The sequence below is a fragment of the Camelus bactrianus genome, chromosome 8 (assembly GCF_048773025.1).
Source record: "Camelus bactrianus isolate YW-2024 breed Bactrian camel chromosome 8, ASM4877302v1, whole genome shotgun sequence".
In the NCBI taxonomy this organism is placed as follows: domain Eukaryota; kingdom Metazoa; phylum Chordata; class Mammalia; order Artiodactyla; family Camelidae; genus Camelus; species Camelus bactrianus.
The window spans coordinates 23,093,068-23,105,383 of record NC_133546.1 but is presented as its reverse complement, the minus strand read 5'-3'; the positions used below and the strand labels follow the sequence as shown (position 1 = coordinate 23,105,383).

The 12,316-nt window shown below is 38.8% G+C and overlaps 1 protein-coding gene across 8 annotated transcripts in view; it reads right to left on the bottom strand.

The window, feature by feature from the left end:
• The window catches only part of NHSL1 (NHS like 1), a 214,859-nt gene that overhangs the window by 26,323 nt on the left and 176,220 nt on the right, over positions 1-12,316 (bottom strand). For all 8 annotated transcript variants that reach the window (XM_074368275.1, XM_074368277.1, XM_074368280.1 and 5 more), the window contains one exon: positions 10,050-10,177. In XM_074368275.1, coding sequence (XP_074224376.1) covers positions 10,050-10,177 — 128 coding nt within the window. The remainder of the gene's footprint in view (positions 1-10,049; positions 10,178-12,316) is intronic.

The following is a 12,316-nucleotide window of genomic DNA, read 5'->3' as shown; positions in this document are numbered from 1 at the left end:
TATGATCTCAACAATTCAAAACTCCCCTAAGAGACTGGGTAGGAGGAAGGCGCTGTAGCTAAGGCTCAATTCCCCATACACTCACTGTTGGAGAGAAAACTGGGGCGCTGGAATCGCAGATCTGGATTTAAATCCTAGCTCACTTTTTGTGGTGATGGGTGTGTTCACCATTTTTCTTGATTGTGGTGATGGTCCCATGTCTATCTACTTGTATGTCAAAACTTTAAATATGTGTAGTTTACTTAATGTAAATTATACCTCATAATGCTCTTTTGAAAAAGAGACAGCGAGCTCAGTTTCAGGATTTAAAAGCCATGTGATCTTAAGCAAGTGATATAATCTCTCCAAGATACACCTGTGACCTGGGCACAATCCAAGCGACTCACAGAGAGCACTGAGCCCAGCCTCTGGCCCCTGAGCTTTTCCAGGTGCCGGGTGGTTGGCACCATGCTGGGACTACAGAGATCAACATAGTGGGATGCTATCTCTCCACCTAGAAGGGAAGGCAGGCGGGAAGACAGGCTCTTTCAGTGTCACGGGATGTATACAACAAGAGAAACTGTAACAAGTTACTAGAGCCACCCTCACTGTCTGAATGCACAAAGGCCTGGAAATGACAAGACCCCAATCTTCTCACCTTGCCTGCAAGAGTAGAGTAACAAGCGCCACAAATCACAGAGCAGCGAGCACAGGGAGCCACTACTAACTTCTGTGTGTTTCCACTGTGTCCTGAAATTACTCACCTGGAGAGACCCAGTAAGAAATGACTGGGTCATTTATGAGTCATCATAAATGTTTTCTAGACTGAAAGCTACCCTAGGCCAGGGGCTCTGTCTGATACTGAGACTAAGCAGGACTTATATGGCTTTTTTTTTTAAAAATAGCATGAATGAATGAATACCAGGTAAGTCAAAGTCAGAATGAAAAATGGCAACAGCAGGCATCCTGTGAAGGAATTTGGGTAATTTAGCAATCTTGCCCTTTTATTTCACCAATATGGTGCAATGAAAATAAATGAACTAGAAGGTGAGAAGTTCTGTGTTCATGTCCTCCCTGGTGCATTCTGGCTCTGTGATCTTGGGAAAGTAATTTCATGTATCCGAGTCTCAGTTTCCAGATCGTTAGAATGATAGTAATAATTATTACAATATGTATTTCATGGGAATCCTTGTGAGAATGAGACATAATTTGTGAGAAAGTCCTAAAGTGTTTTACTATTATTATAAAATTAGTATCAGTATGACCACTGGTAGTTCTACACGTAGATAATCTATGAAGACATAACAATTAGAAAAATTTTAGTAATTGCTGAAACCTCTCAAATTCATTGCCTTAGGCAGGAAATTCTATGTGGGTGGAATAAAAGACCTAGAATGATTGGAAGAGTGGCTAAATTTTCATAAAACCAGACACTGCATTGAGTTAACTTCTTTGAAGCCTGGTTTGAAAAACCAAGCAGTTTAAAAAAACACTAGTCATCATCATTTGAGCCTCCGCTATACTCCAGGCAGCACACTAAGAATGTTACAAATATCACTTCACTTCAGCCTCACAACCATCCTCAAGGTGGGTAAGGTAATCATGCAATTTATTATCAAAACAGGAGCACCTCTGACAGTGAAAGGGGTGCTTTAAATAATTACACAGGATAGCGGCTGTAAACCAGGACTGTCTTGAGCCAGGCCAGAGCATGTGGTTTATAATTCTTTATAGTTGAGGAAACTGAAGCTCACAGAGGGAAGCAATTTACCCAACGCCACCAGCTTGACAGGTGGAAAGGCTGCCCCAGACCGGTGCTCTCAAACATCACGTTCTACAAGCCTCCTACACCTGTAATTCTAGAGGAAGGCTACTGTCCTTCTGTCATGTTAAAAGTCCTCCTTCGATTTAAATATCTCTTATCAGGGAAGACTAAAACAGAACCCAATATGCCAGTTCAAAGGAAAACAGAAACTAGAAAAGAAAATTTCAGTTTCTATCAATATCGTTAAAGCCGACCGTTTATTGCCATAATCTCGTCTAATTTACCTGTTTGGGGGTGAATTTTACGCAAGAGATTGAGTAACTCATGACTGACATCCTTTCTGTTGAGACAGTGGGGCCTCTGTGAATGTTTCCCCAATTCAGTGAACAGATCATCAAACGTAACCTCGAACAATGGCAGCTGAAGAGATGGCCTCTCAACTCACAGGAAGTATTTTGTCATCTATAACTGAATTTCCTTCAAATACCTGAATAACCCCTTTGGTAGTCCCTGGTACACACTGAAAGCTGAAAGAACAAAGAAATGTCAAGACCGGAACAATACCAAAGCGATGACTTATTCTTTGTTTTCGCAGTTGAATAGAAAGGTATTTTCTGAGATTTCTGGATCCCTTTGCAGCAGCATTTTCATGCAGCATGTTTAATATTTAGATGATATACATGACATATATAGTTGGAAATATTTCAAGTATTTTTTTTTCTTGCTACACCATATCACTACTTTGAAAGATATATGTGGACATCACTAGCAAAACACCTTTCCTTATACCATAAGCACAAGTCCTACTTGGGAAATGTTTTGCATCAGGAAAATTATTCTGGAATGCTTAGCCAGAATAAATAACTAGAAAAGACATCCCCTAGGTTCTCTGTTCTAATTTATATGTCCTTAGCCTTTGCCTTATTAGCAACTCTCATTTTAGGAAAGCTTTTATCCTAAGCGCAAAATAGATGCTTAATATTTGCTGAATGCAACTAGGTGTTTTCTTCCTAAATAGCTCTTTTGATGTCCAAGCATTTGTTCCTAAGCATTTGTTAACTTACCTGTCCCTTCTACACAGTTCACTGTGCTCCTCACCATAGCCCTTCCTCCACTGGAAATACAAAGTAAGGAGTCTTCCTAGCAGAATTTCCCCTCTTATTTGACCTCTATATACTCCGTATTTAAAATGACCCCAACTGTTAGAGTGACGTTTAAGTGAATGCAGGTAGGGGTCTTGATCTTAATATGGAGACCATAAACTGTCAGCCTGGAGCCCCATGTACAGTTAATGAATTCCCATCTGATCTGAAATGCTATCTTGATCATGCGCTAAATCCCTGAAGAGTTAGATCTATTCCTGGACTTTGTATTCTGTTTTTAACATCCTGTCCTACTGGTCTGTACAGTCAGGTGCCACACTGGAGTGATTTCTGACTCTTCATGTTTTAATACCTGGTCACTGGTTCTCCTTCCTCATTCCTCTTGTATTTTACAGCTTTCCCAGGCAGGAACCTTAGACTCAGCATCTCCAGTCCTCTCCCTCCTCTTCCCATCCCCCCAGATAACACCAAACTAAAACAGAATAATACTACGTAACATTTTTTGGTGTTATGTTATTTTTTAAAATTAACTTGGGCAGAACTTACAGATTTTTGATACTGAGGCCTCTAATCTAAGAGCATGGTATGTCTTTTCATTTATTCAAATCTTAGTTCTATTCTTCAACAGTATTTTAAAGTTTTTTCATATAGATCTTGTATTTTTCTTATTAAATGTACCTCTAGTTACTTTGTCTGCTATATCTATTTTAAAAAGATTTTTTTTTCTATGTAAATTGGTACAGCCACTATGGAAAACAGTATGGAGATTCCTTTAAAAACTAAAAATAGAGTTACCACATGATCTAGCAATCCCACTCCTGGGCACATATCTAGAGAAAACTCTAATTTGAAAAGGTACATGCACTCCAATGTTCATAGCAGCACTATTTACAATAGCCAAGACATGGAAGCAACCTAAATGGCATTGACATCTGAATGGATAAATAAATTGTGATGTGTGTATATATAGATATATATATACACACACACACACACACAATGGAATACTAGTCAGCCATAAAAAGAATAAAATAATGCCATTTGCAGCAACATGGTTGGACCTAGAGATTATTATACTAAGTGAAGTAAGTCAGAAAGAGGAAGACAAATATCATATGATATCACACATGGAATCTAAAATGTGATAAAAATGAGCTTATTTACAAAACAGAAACAGACTCATAGACGTTGAAAACAAACTTATGATTACCAAAGGGGAAAGGGGGTGGAAGAGGGATAAATTAGGAGTTTGGGACTAGCAGATACAAACTACCATATATAAAATAAACAACATCCTACTGTATAGCACAGAGAACTATATTCAATACCTTATAATAAACCGTAATGGAAAAGAATATGAAAAAGTATATGTGTGTGTGTGTGTGTGCATGTGTGTGTATCTCAAACTGAATCACTTTGCTGTACACCAGAAACTAACACAACAATGTAAATCAACTATACTTCAATAAAAGAAGAAAAGAAAAATAGATTTTTTCTATTATATCTTCTAACTTGCCTTTGTAGATATGAAAGTTATTGATTTCTATACATTAATTTTATGCCATATATATATATACACTATTCTGTCATTAAATTCTGTTATTGATAGCTGTTTTAAACTTTGATTTTACTGGATTCACCAAGAATACAAACTTAGCACAGATGAATGATAACATAATCTCAGTCTTTCCTATTTTGAATTTTTTTATTCTACAGCTTTTCTAATTGTGCTGGCTAGTTCTTCTCATAAAATGTAGTAACAGTGACTGTGAATGTCCATCTTATGCCTCATTGTAAAGAGAACAGTCCATTAAAAATTATGTTGGACTTGATGACAAGGCAGATACATTTCGTTAAGTTATGAGTATCCACTTGTTCCCATATTATTGAGTGTTCTGATCAAGAATGGTTGTTAAATTGTATCAAATACCTTGTCAGTATCTATGGTTTTGATACGATTTTTCTCCTCAAACCAATTAGTACGATTAATGTATGACTGAATTACCTAATACTGAATATCCTTACTTTACTACTGAAATAAATTCAGGTTGATTTTGAAATATTCACCTTGTAATGAGATACTAGATTATATTTGCTAATAAGTTATTTATAATTTCTAATGCCTATATTCATGAGTGAGATTGGCCAGTTCATCTTCTGCTTTGTGCAGTCAGGTTTTAGCATCAGTGTTAAACTAATTTATTATTTTTAAAAATCCTAACTTTTCCTTCTTTTTCTTTGCTCCGGGATAGTTTCAAGCATTGGATAACCTACTCTTTAAAATCTTTAGTAAAACCCTCTTTGTGAAACCATCTGGGCTTGGAGTTCTTTTTCAATTTGGTTCAACTTTTTTTTTTCTTTTACGCATTCATTTTTCTCCAGCTTTGAGATATAATTGACATATAACATTGTGTACGTTTAAGGTATACAATGTGCTAACTTGATAGATGTATGTATTGTGAAACAATTACTACAATAAGGTGAATCAATACCTTCATCACCTCACATAATTACCATTTTTAGGGACCATTTGATGCAGTATTTGATAAAACTTCTCTTTGTTTTTTTTACATGGAAATCATTCTGTTAAATATTCCCTCTCTAGAAGTCCTAGAGTCAGACTTGACACTTTAAATAAATTAGAAAGGCAGTTTCAACATTAGCTATATATCCTCCATCTAAACAGAAGATGATATATAATTTTTATTCCTAATCATTAAATCTTCTGCTTAAAAAATGTTAGTGATTTCCTATTAATTAGCTACACAACAAAAGCTAACTCTCACTTGGTACTGCCCCTCTGTAATCTTACCTCAACCTTCCTCCCCCACTACTCCAGTTATCACTCTTGGTGAACTTAATACCCCCTGAGCTGTTTCATCTAACACCTGCTCTGGTCCTCACCTCCAACATGCCACAGCCACCATCTCAGGGATATACATGGGACTTAATCATTACATAACGCCTGCATTGAGGTTTTAAAGCTGGTTCAATAATTGGTAATCCTACAGAATTTGCTGAAGATGTGAGAAAACGAAAAAGAATCAGGAATGTGATCAATGGTTTTGACTTAAGCAACTGGTAGAATGGAGTTGTGATTTACCAAGGTGGGGGAAAGCATAAAAGAACCAGGTATTTTGGGGGGAAGAGGGATGCGAGAATCACAAATTTGGATTTGGATAAGTTTGAGATAGCTGTAAGACAGTACGTAGAGATGGTTAGTAAGCAGATAAATGCCTGGATCTGAACTAGAGGTATGCATTTAGAAAATTTCAATACATGGAATTTAAAACCATGGAATTCAATGAAATCGTCCAAAGAGGGAATCTCTTGCTGAGCAGCAGAAGTATCAGGTCTGAGCCCTGCGGTTACACTAACATTTGGGAGAAGAACGTCCAAAAAATGACTGAGAAGCAATGGCTAATGAGGAAGAAGGAAAATCAGGACTGCGTGGTGTCATGAAAGTCACAGAAAGAAAGTATGCTAAGAAGAAAAGAATAATAAACTATGTCAAGTGCTGCTGAGAGCCTGAGTAAGTAAGATGAGGCCTGAGATTAACTGTTAGATCTGGCAAGGGAGAGGGGATGGATGGACTTAACACAAGTAGTTTGAGTAGCATGCTGGGGGTACAAGTTTGTATGGAAGGGGTTCAAAGGACATTGTAAGGAAAAGCAATCTACATAGTTCTTTGGGAAGTTATATTATAAACAAAAACTAGAAAATGTAGCCGAATTTGGAAGAGGATAAAAGGTCAAAGGAGGGTTTCTTCAAGATGAAAGAAAATACAGCATGTTTGGCTAATGATGGTTATGATGCAATAAAGAGAGAAAATGGATTCGGCAAAAGAGGGAGGGGGAAGTGGCAGTTAAGAAGTCCTTGAGAGGCTGGCATTATTCATTCTGCTGGGAAAATACTGAGTGCCAGGCCCCGATCTAGGCATCTGGGAGGCAGCAGGGCACAAAAGAAGCCAGGACTGTCCACCCACAGTGATGGCAGGAAAGGGTGAGCAGATGTCAGAAGAGACGCAAGCAATCTGATGGGCTTGGGTATGAAAGGACAAGTCTTTTGATTGTCGTTGTTATTTTCAAGGACAGTAACTGAGAGTGAAGTAGAGAAAATGGTGTTTGGAGATTTGAGAAGGTGTGAAGCTGGGAGAGGGGAAGAGTGAAGTTATGAGTTAATGTGGCAGGATTGCTGGGCAGCCCTGGATGTTGGAGGTCCTACATTTATAGTGAGACTGGCTAATATAACCTGGTGTTTTTCTCCAGCCTTGTTTAGCTAATGAGGCTTTAGTGCAGACCAGGGGGAGAGCTGGATCAAACTAGGGGCTAGGATTTCTGTGGAAAACTGGCAGGAGTGAGGGGTCAGCAGAGGTGAATGAGTGTGCAAAGAAGTGAATATAATGGTGGCCCTGGTAACATAAACTGGGAAAGGATGACATCACATGAAAAGGGTAGGGCCAACAGCTTAGAATTCCTCACGGGGTCAAGTAATTTTTGTAATGGGATTCTAGAGGGATTAAGCTGGAAAGATAGTAAAGGGAGTCCCCCTTGACTCTCCTTTTTCTCAAACTTCAGCAAATTCTGTCAGATCCACTTTCAAAATAAACCTAGAATCTCCACCACTGCCCTCCTGGTCCCAGTCCCCATCACCTATCTCCTGCCGGCATTACTGCACTAGCCTATTGACTTGCCTTTCTGCCTCCAGCTTCAACTCTCTATGGTTTTATCTCCATACAGTGCCCACACCAATGGCATTGAATCAGATCATGCTACTTTCTTCCTCATTTCCTCCCCTGCCTCCCCATCTCACCAAGGAATAACAAATCCAAAGTCCTTACCATGGCCAACTAGGTCCTATGTGATCTGGTCCTTGGTTATCTCCTACAGTCATTATTACCTCCCTCTCCTTGCTCACTGCCTGCACTCTGGTCTCTGGCTAGTCCCCCTACAGGATAACGTATTACTCTCCCCAGGCCTCTGCACTTTTCTTTCCTTAGAAAGCTCTTTCCACAGATGCTCACCTGCAGCATCCCTACAGTCCATTCTGAGGTGGCTCTGATGACCATCTGACAGCCCTTCTTGCACAATCAATCTAAAACAGCAGCCTTGTCACTCTAAAAGTCTCCTCATCATTGCTTTACTTTTCTTCATAACACTCATCACCACTTGATATTGTATTTTACTTGTTTGTTTAGCGTTCCCCTCTGATGGCATGGACTTTATCTTTTTCACTCGATGGGTCCTGAGAACCTACAACAATGCTTGACATAGCGGACATGCTGGGTAAACATTTACTGAGTAAATGAATGAATGAACAGGCTGTCCAAAAAGATCTCAGAGAACAACCTTATTCCAGTCCCCACTTTCCAGATAAAGAAAGTAATGCCTTGAAGGCCCAAGTGATGCATCCAAAGAAACACAGCTCATGGCAGAGCTGAGACAAAATCTGTCTCCTGACTCTGAGCATACCACCATCTCTTAACTTTATCTCCTGTCTCCCCTCCGTTCCTCACCATGCACACATCCACTCTTTGGATCTCTTGGTCCTTAGTACATCCTGCCTGTTGCAATAGTCCTACAACTATTCTTCTTATACACCATGTCCTTTGCCAACCCCTCCCCCATTCCCTCACTGCCCAAGTCAGAATTTCTTTTTCAAATGTTACTATATGACAAACACTTATTGTAGCATATAATATATATAAAACTTTTTATTCTGGTGAATTCTCTGTACCAGAGAACTATAAGTTCCTTGAGGGAAGTAGGGATATCTTATTAATCTTTGAATTTTGCAGTATCAGATGCATGCTATATACATTAAACATTTATTCTTCCTGGGGTGTTCCTCTCCAAGACTTCCGCCTGGCTCACTCTTTTAATCCCAGTCACCTCTTTGCCCAGGAAGCCTACCCCCTTTAATTTAAAATTGCGGCCTCTTGTTCTGCTTTATTTTACTCCTGAGCACATGTCACTCATGCAGCATCATTGCTTATTTGTTTTCAGTGTCTCACCATCAAATCAAAGCACCATCAAGGCCAAGGATTTCTTTTACTTGCTTCATTGTTACATTGTCAGCACCTAGAATAGTCCCTGGCACACAGGAGATGCTTAATAACTACTTGTTTTAAAAATGAATTATAATTCTGTGTTTAAAGTAGCTCTGTGTAGGAACACACTGAGGAGGGCCAAAGGAACATGTCAGGGTCCACACGATTACTGTTCTGGATGGACAGCCAGGAAGCATCAGCACATCACTGTGATGTGGTGAGTGGTGGCGAGTGTCACAGAGATTAATAAAGACTTCTGATTCGTGGTGAATATTTACTTAGTCGTAATCGCTGAGTAAATGATTCTAGAACAAACGAGCCAGCTAAGCAGCCTATCATGCACTAAACACTGCGTGGGGTGCAAATGAATAACCCTCACTCTGACCTGAAGGTACTTGAACACCAGGTAAGGTGAGGGACCCGTAGGAAGTGGGAGCAAAAGCACAGGACGTACAAAGGTAGCTTCCATACTAAATTCAGAAACTTTGTCACTGAAATTTTCCTCACTCATGCCAATAAGAGAAGAGTAGGTTATTAGAATTATAGACCAGATCAATTTTGAAATAGCTGCTTTTCCTATTGTAATAAAAAGACCTTTGTATAGCTCTTTCTCAACTTACGATAAGGTTTTCTCTGATAAATCCATCATAAGTTGAAAACGCTGTAAGTTGAAAATGCATTTAATACACTAACCTAGCAAACATAGCTTAGCCCAGCCTACCTTAAACATGCTCAGAACACTTAACATTGGCCTACAGTTAGTAAAATCATCTACCAGAAAGCCTATTTTATAATAAAGTGTTTAATAGCTCATGTAACTGATTGAATACTGTACTGAAATCAATACACTGATTGTATCCCTTTAGTGAATTCTTTGGATCCTGAACTTAACTTTCTTTAGAATAATTTTAGACTTAGAGAAACATTGCAAAGACAGTACTGAGACTTCCTTGTGTACCCTTCACCCAGTGTTCCCTAACGTTGACATACTACATAATCACGATGTATTTGCCAAAACCAAGAAATTAACGCAGGATAATACTATTAACTAAATAACTGACTTCAGGCTGATCTCACCAATTATTCCAATTTATATCCTTTTTCTGTTCTGGGATCCAAATCCAGGATCCCATGCTGAATTTAGAAGCCTTACCTTTTGATCTGTTTCTTCATCCTCGTCTTGATAATCATCACAGAGTGGACCGGAGCTGGCTGCAAAGGTGGGTCCCTGGGAGTAGTACTGAGAACTCCGGTAGCCATCCCGCCGCAACTTATCACATTCTGCAGAGGGTACGGGACAGGGAGGGGACAGAGGGCATTAAGAACCAGAATTTGCTTTCTCCTCTTTATTTATCTTTTCTAGTAATACTTCTCTAGGCATAATAAGATTCCAAAATAATAATAATAATAATTAATAATAATAAATGATAAAAAAGGGCTATGAATTAGTAAAGCAGCTACCACACACATGCCATGTTAATATACTTTGAAGGGATCACCTCTACATTGTACAACAACCCTCTGAGGCAACTTTAACGCAATTAAATTATTTACTTTGTAATGTTATGCAAGCAAGTTGTGGACTCAGAATTTGAACCTAGGTTCTTACTATAATTTCTGACACCTAACAGTTGATTATGTAATTCCATATCAAAAAAACACCAGCAATTCTCATGCGAGCTTTGTTTCCTAGACTGAGCAGCTGAAAGTGTCAAGAGAAATCATGGATTACAATGCTCTCATTTTGTTTTTACTTCTCAATTTAACTTTGATGCCAAACAGCCTATAATCACTGTGTGTAATTTAGCACGAAGCCGGGTGGCAGTCTGAGCTGCCTTCCAGTCCACGGAGGAATGGCTGGCACCGCCAAGTGGAAGGTAAGAAGCGGGCCCTGGAACCCAGGGGCACGGGGGCCACTGGCCACTCAGAGACCAGGGGTTCTCCTCAAGGAGGAGCCACTGTCCTGGTAACTCCTATCCGTGGGGGGGTGCGCAGCAAGAAGAGCTCTAATGGATATTTAAAGGCTCTGGACGGAGCTTTCCTGTTACCCAGACACCCCAGAGGAGCACCTGCCTTACAAAAGAATTTGCCACAGGGTTCCTTTAAATATCCAGCTTGCTAAAGGAGGGTGAAACATGTTTGGTTTGGGGAAAGTTTCCTCTTTGTACAGCTTTACTAAACCATGCACCTAATGGCACAGAACTAAAGTAGAACATCCTCAGAGTTCTCTCCTAACACTAGGATCTGTGCTTCTTCAAAGAGGAGAGGAGCAGTCGCTTTGGTGGAGATATAACAATTCTACAACTAGAGGATTAAAAAGATCCTCGCTCTCCTTTGCTACCTCACAGTGGGTGTGGAGAGAGAAAGTTTCCAACCCAGAACTAGAAATCAGATTTTTTTAAAAATCTCATGGAAATAGTCACGAGGATTTTTTAGAATCCAAACTAACTAAAAAATGTAGAAGTAATCAGAAGATAGCTAAACATGACTACTTCAGTTATTTATGGGCTAATTAATGTGTGGGCTGGGCTGGCAACCGCTCTTAATATTCAGTAAAATAAAAAATTAAAATTTCTGAAACTTCCAGAGCACATGTTTTAAAATGAGAATTTACTAACACTAACCCTTTTCAGTGAGAAGTATTTTCACATTTTTCTCAATATTTGACAATTTCTCTACAAAAATAAATGGTACAACTAGACCCTATACTCTCATTCTACAGAGATATTTTACATAAAGCATGATGACTAGTTTTCAAATGGTGTTCTATGCAGAGTTCTGGGATTCTGTAAATATTTGATTTTATTTTCTTTATCTTAAAGCTAACATAAAAAAATAACACTCAACTTCATGGTTTTACATGTCATTAACTTGTACTGCTAAGTTAATTTTTCCGTGGTCTAAAAAACTGAAGTCTCCTAAGGGTTCAGGGTGGACCTTGTAAAACAAACCAATAAAAACTATTACTACCTGCAACTACTTACCATGTAATTCAGTGCTTTCCAACAGCTATCAAACAAAACAAAATACAAAGTGAAGGCCAAGGCCCTTTTAAACTAAATCCTTTACTTGTTCAAAATAGTATTTTTCCCTCTTATTAACTGACCCTATGATAAGTACAAGTCTGAAATAATAAAATTTTATAATTTAAAAAAATGTGTTTTATGTATCAGGTACCATGTAAGACTGCATTTGAAAAAGATTCCTCTGCAAGGGACTGCTAAGCTAGAGCATCTAAAAAGGTGGTATTAGCTCTGATATTCTTGGCAATAATATTAAAAACATCCAAAATGCTATCATCAAAAAGACAACAAATAACAAGTACTGGCAAAGATGTAAGGAAAAGGGAACCCCCATGCATTGTTGGTGGGAATGTAAGTTGGTGCAGCCACTATGGAAAACAGTATGAAGGATCCTCAA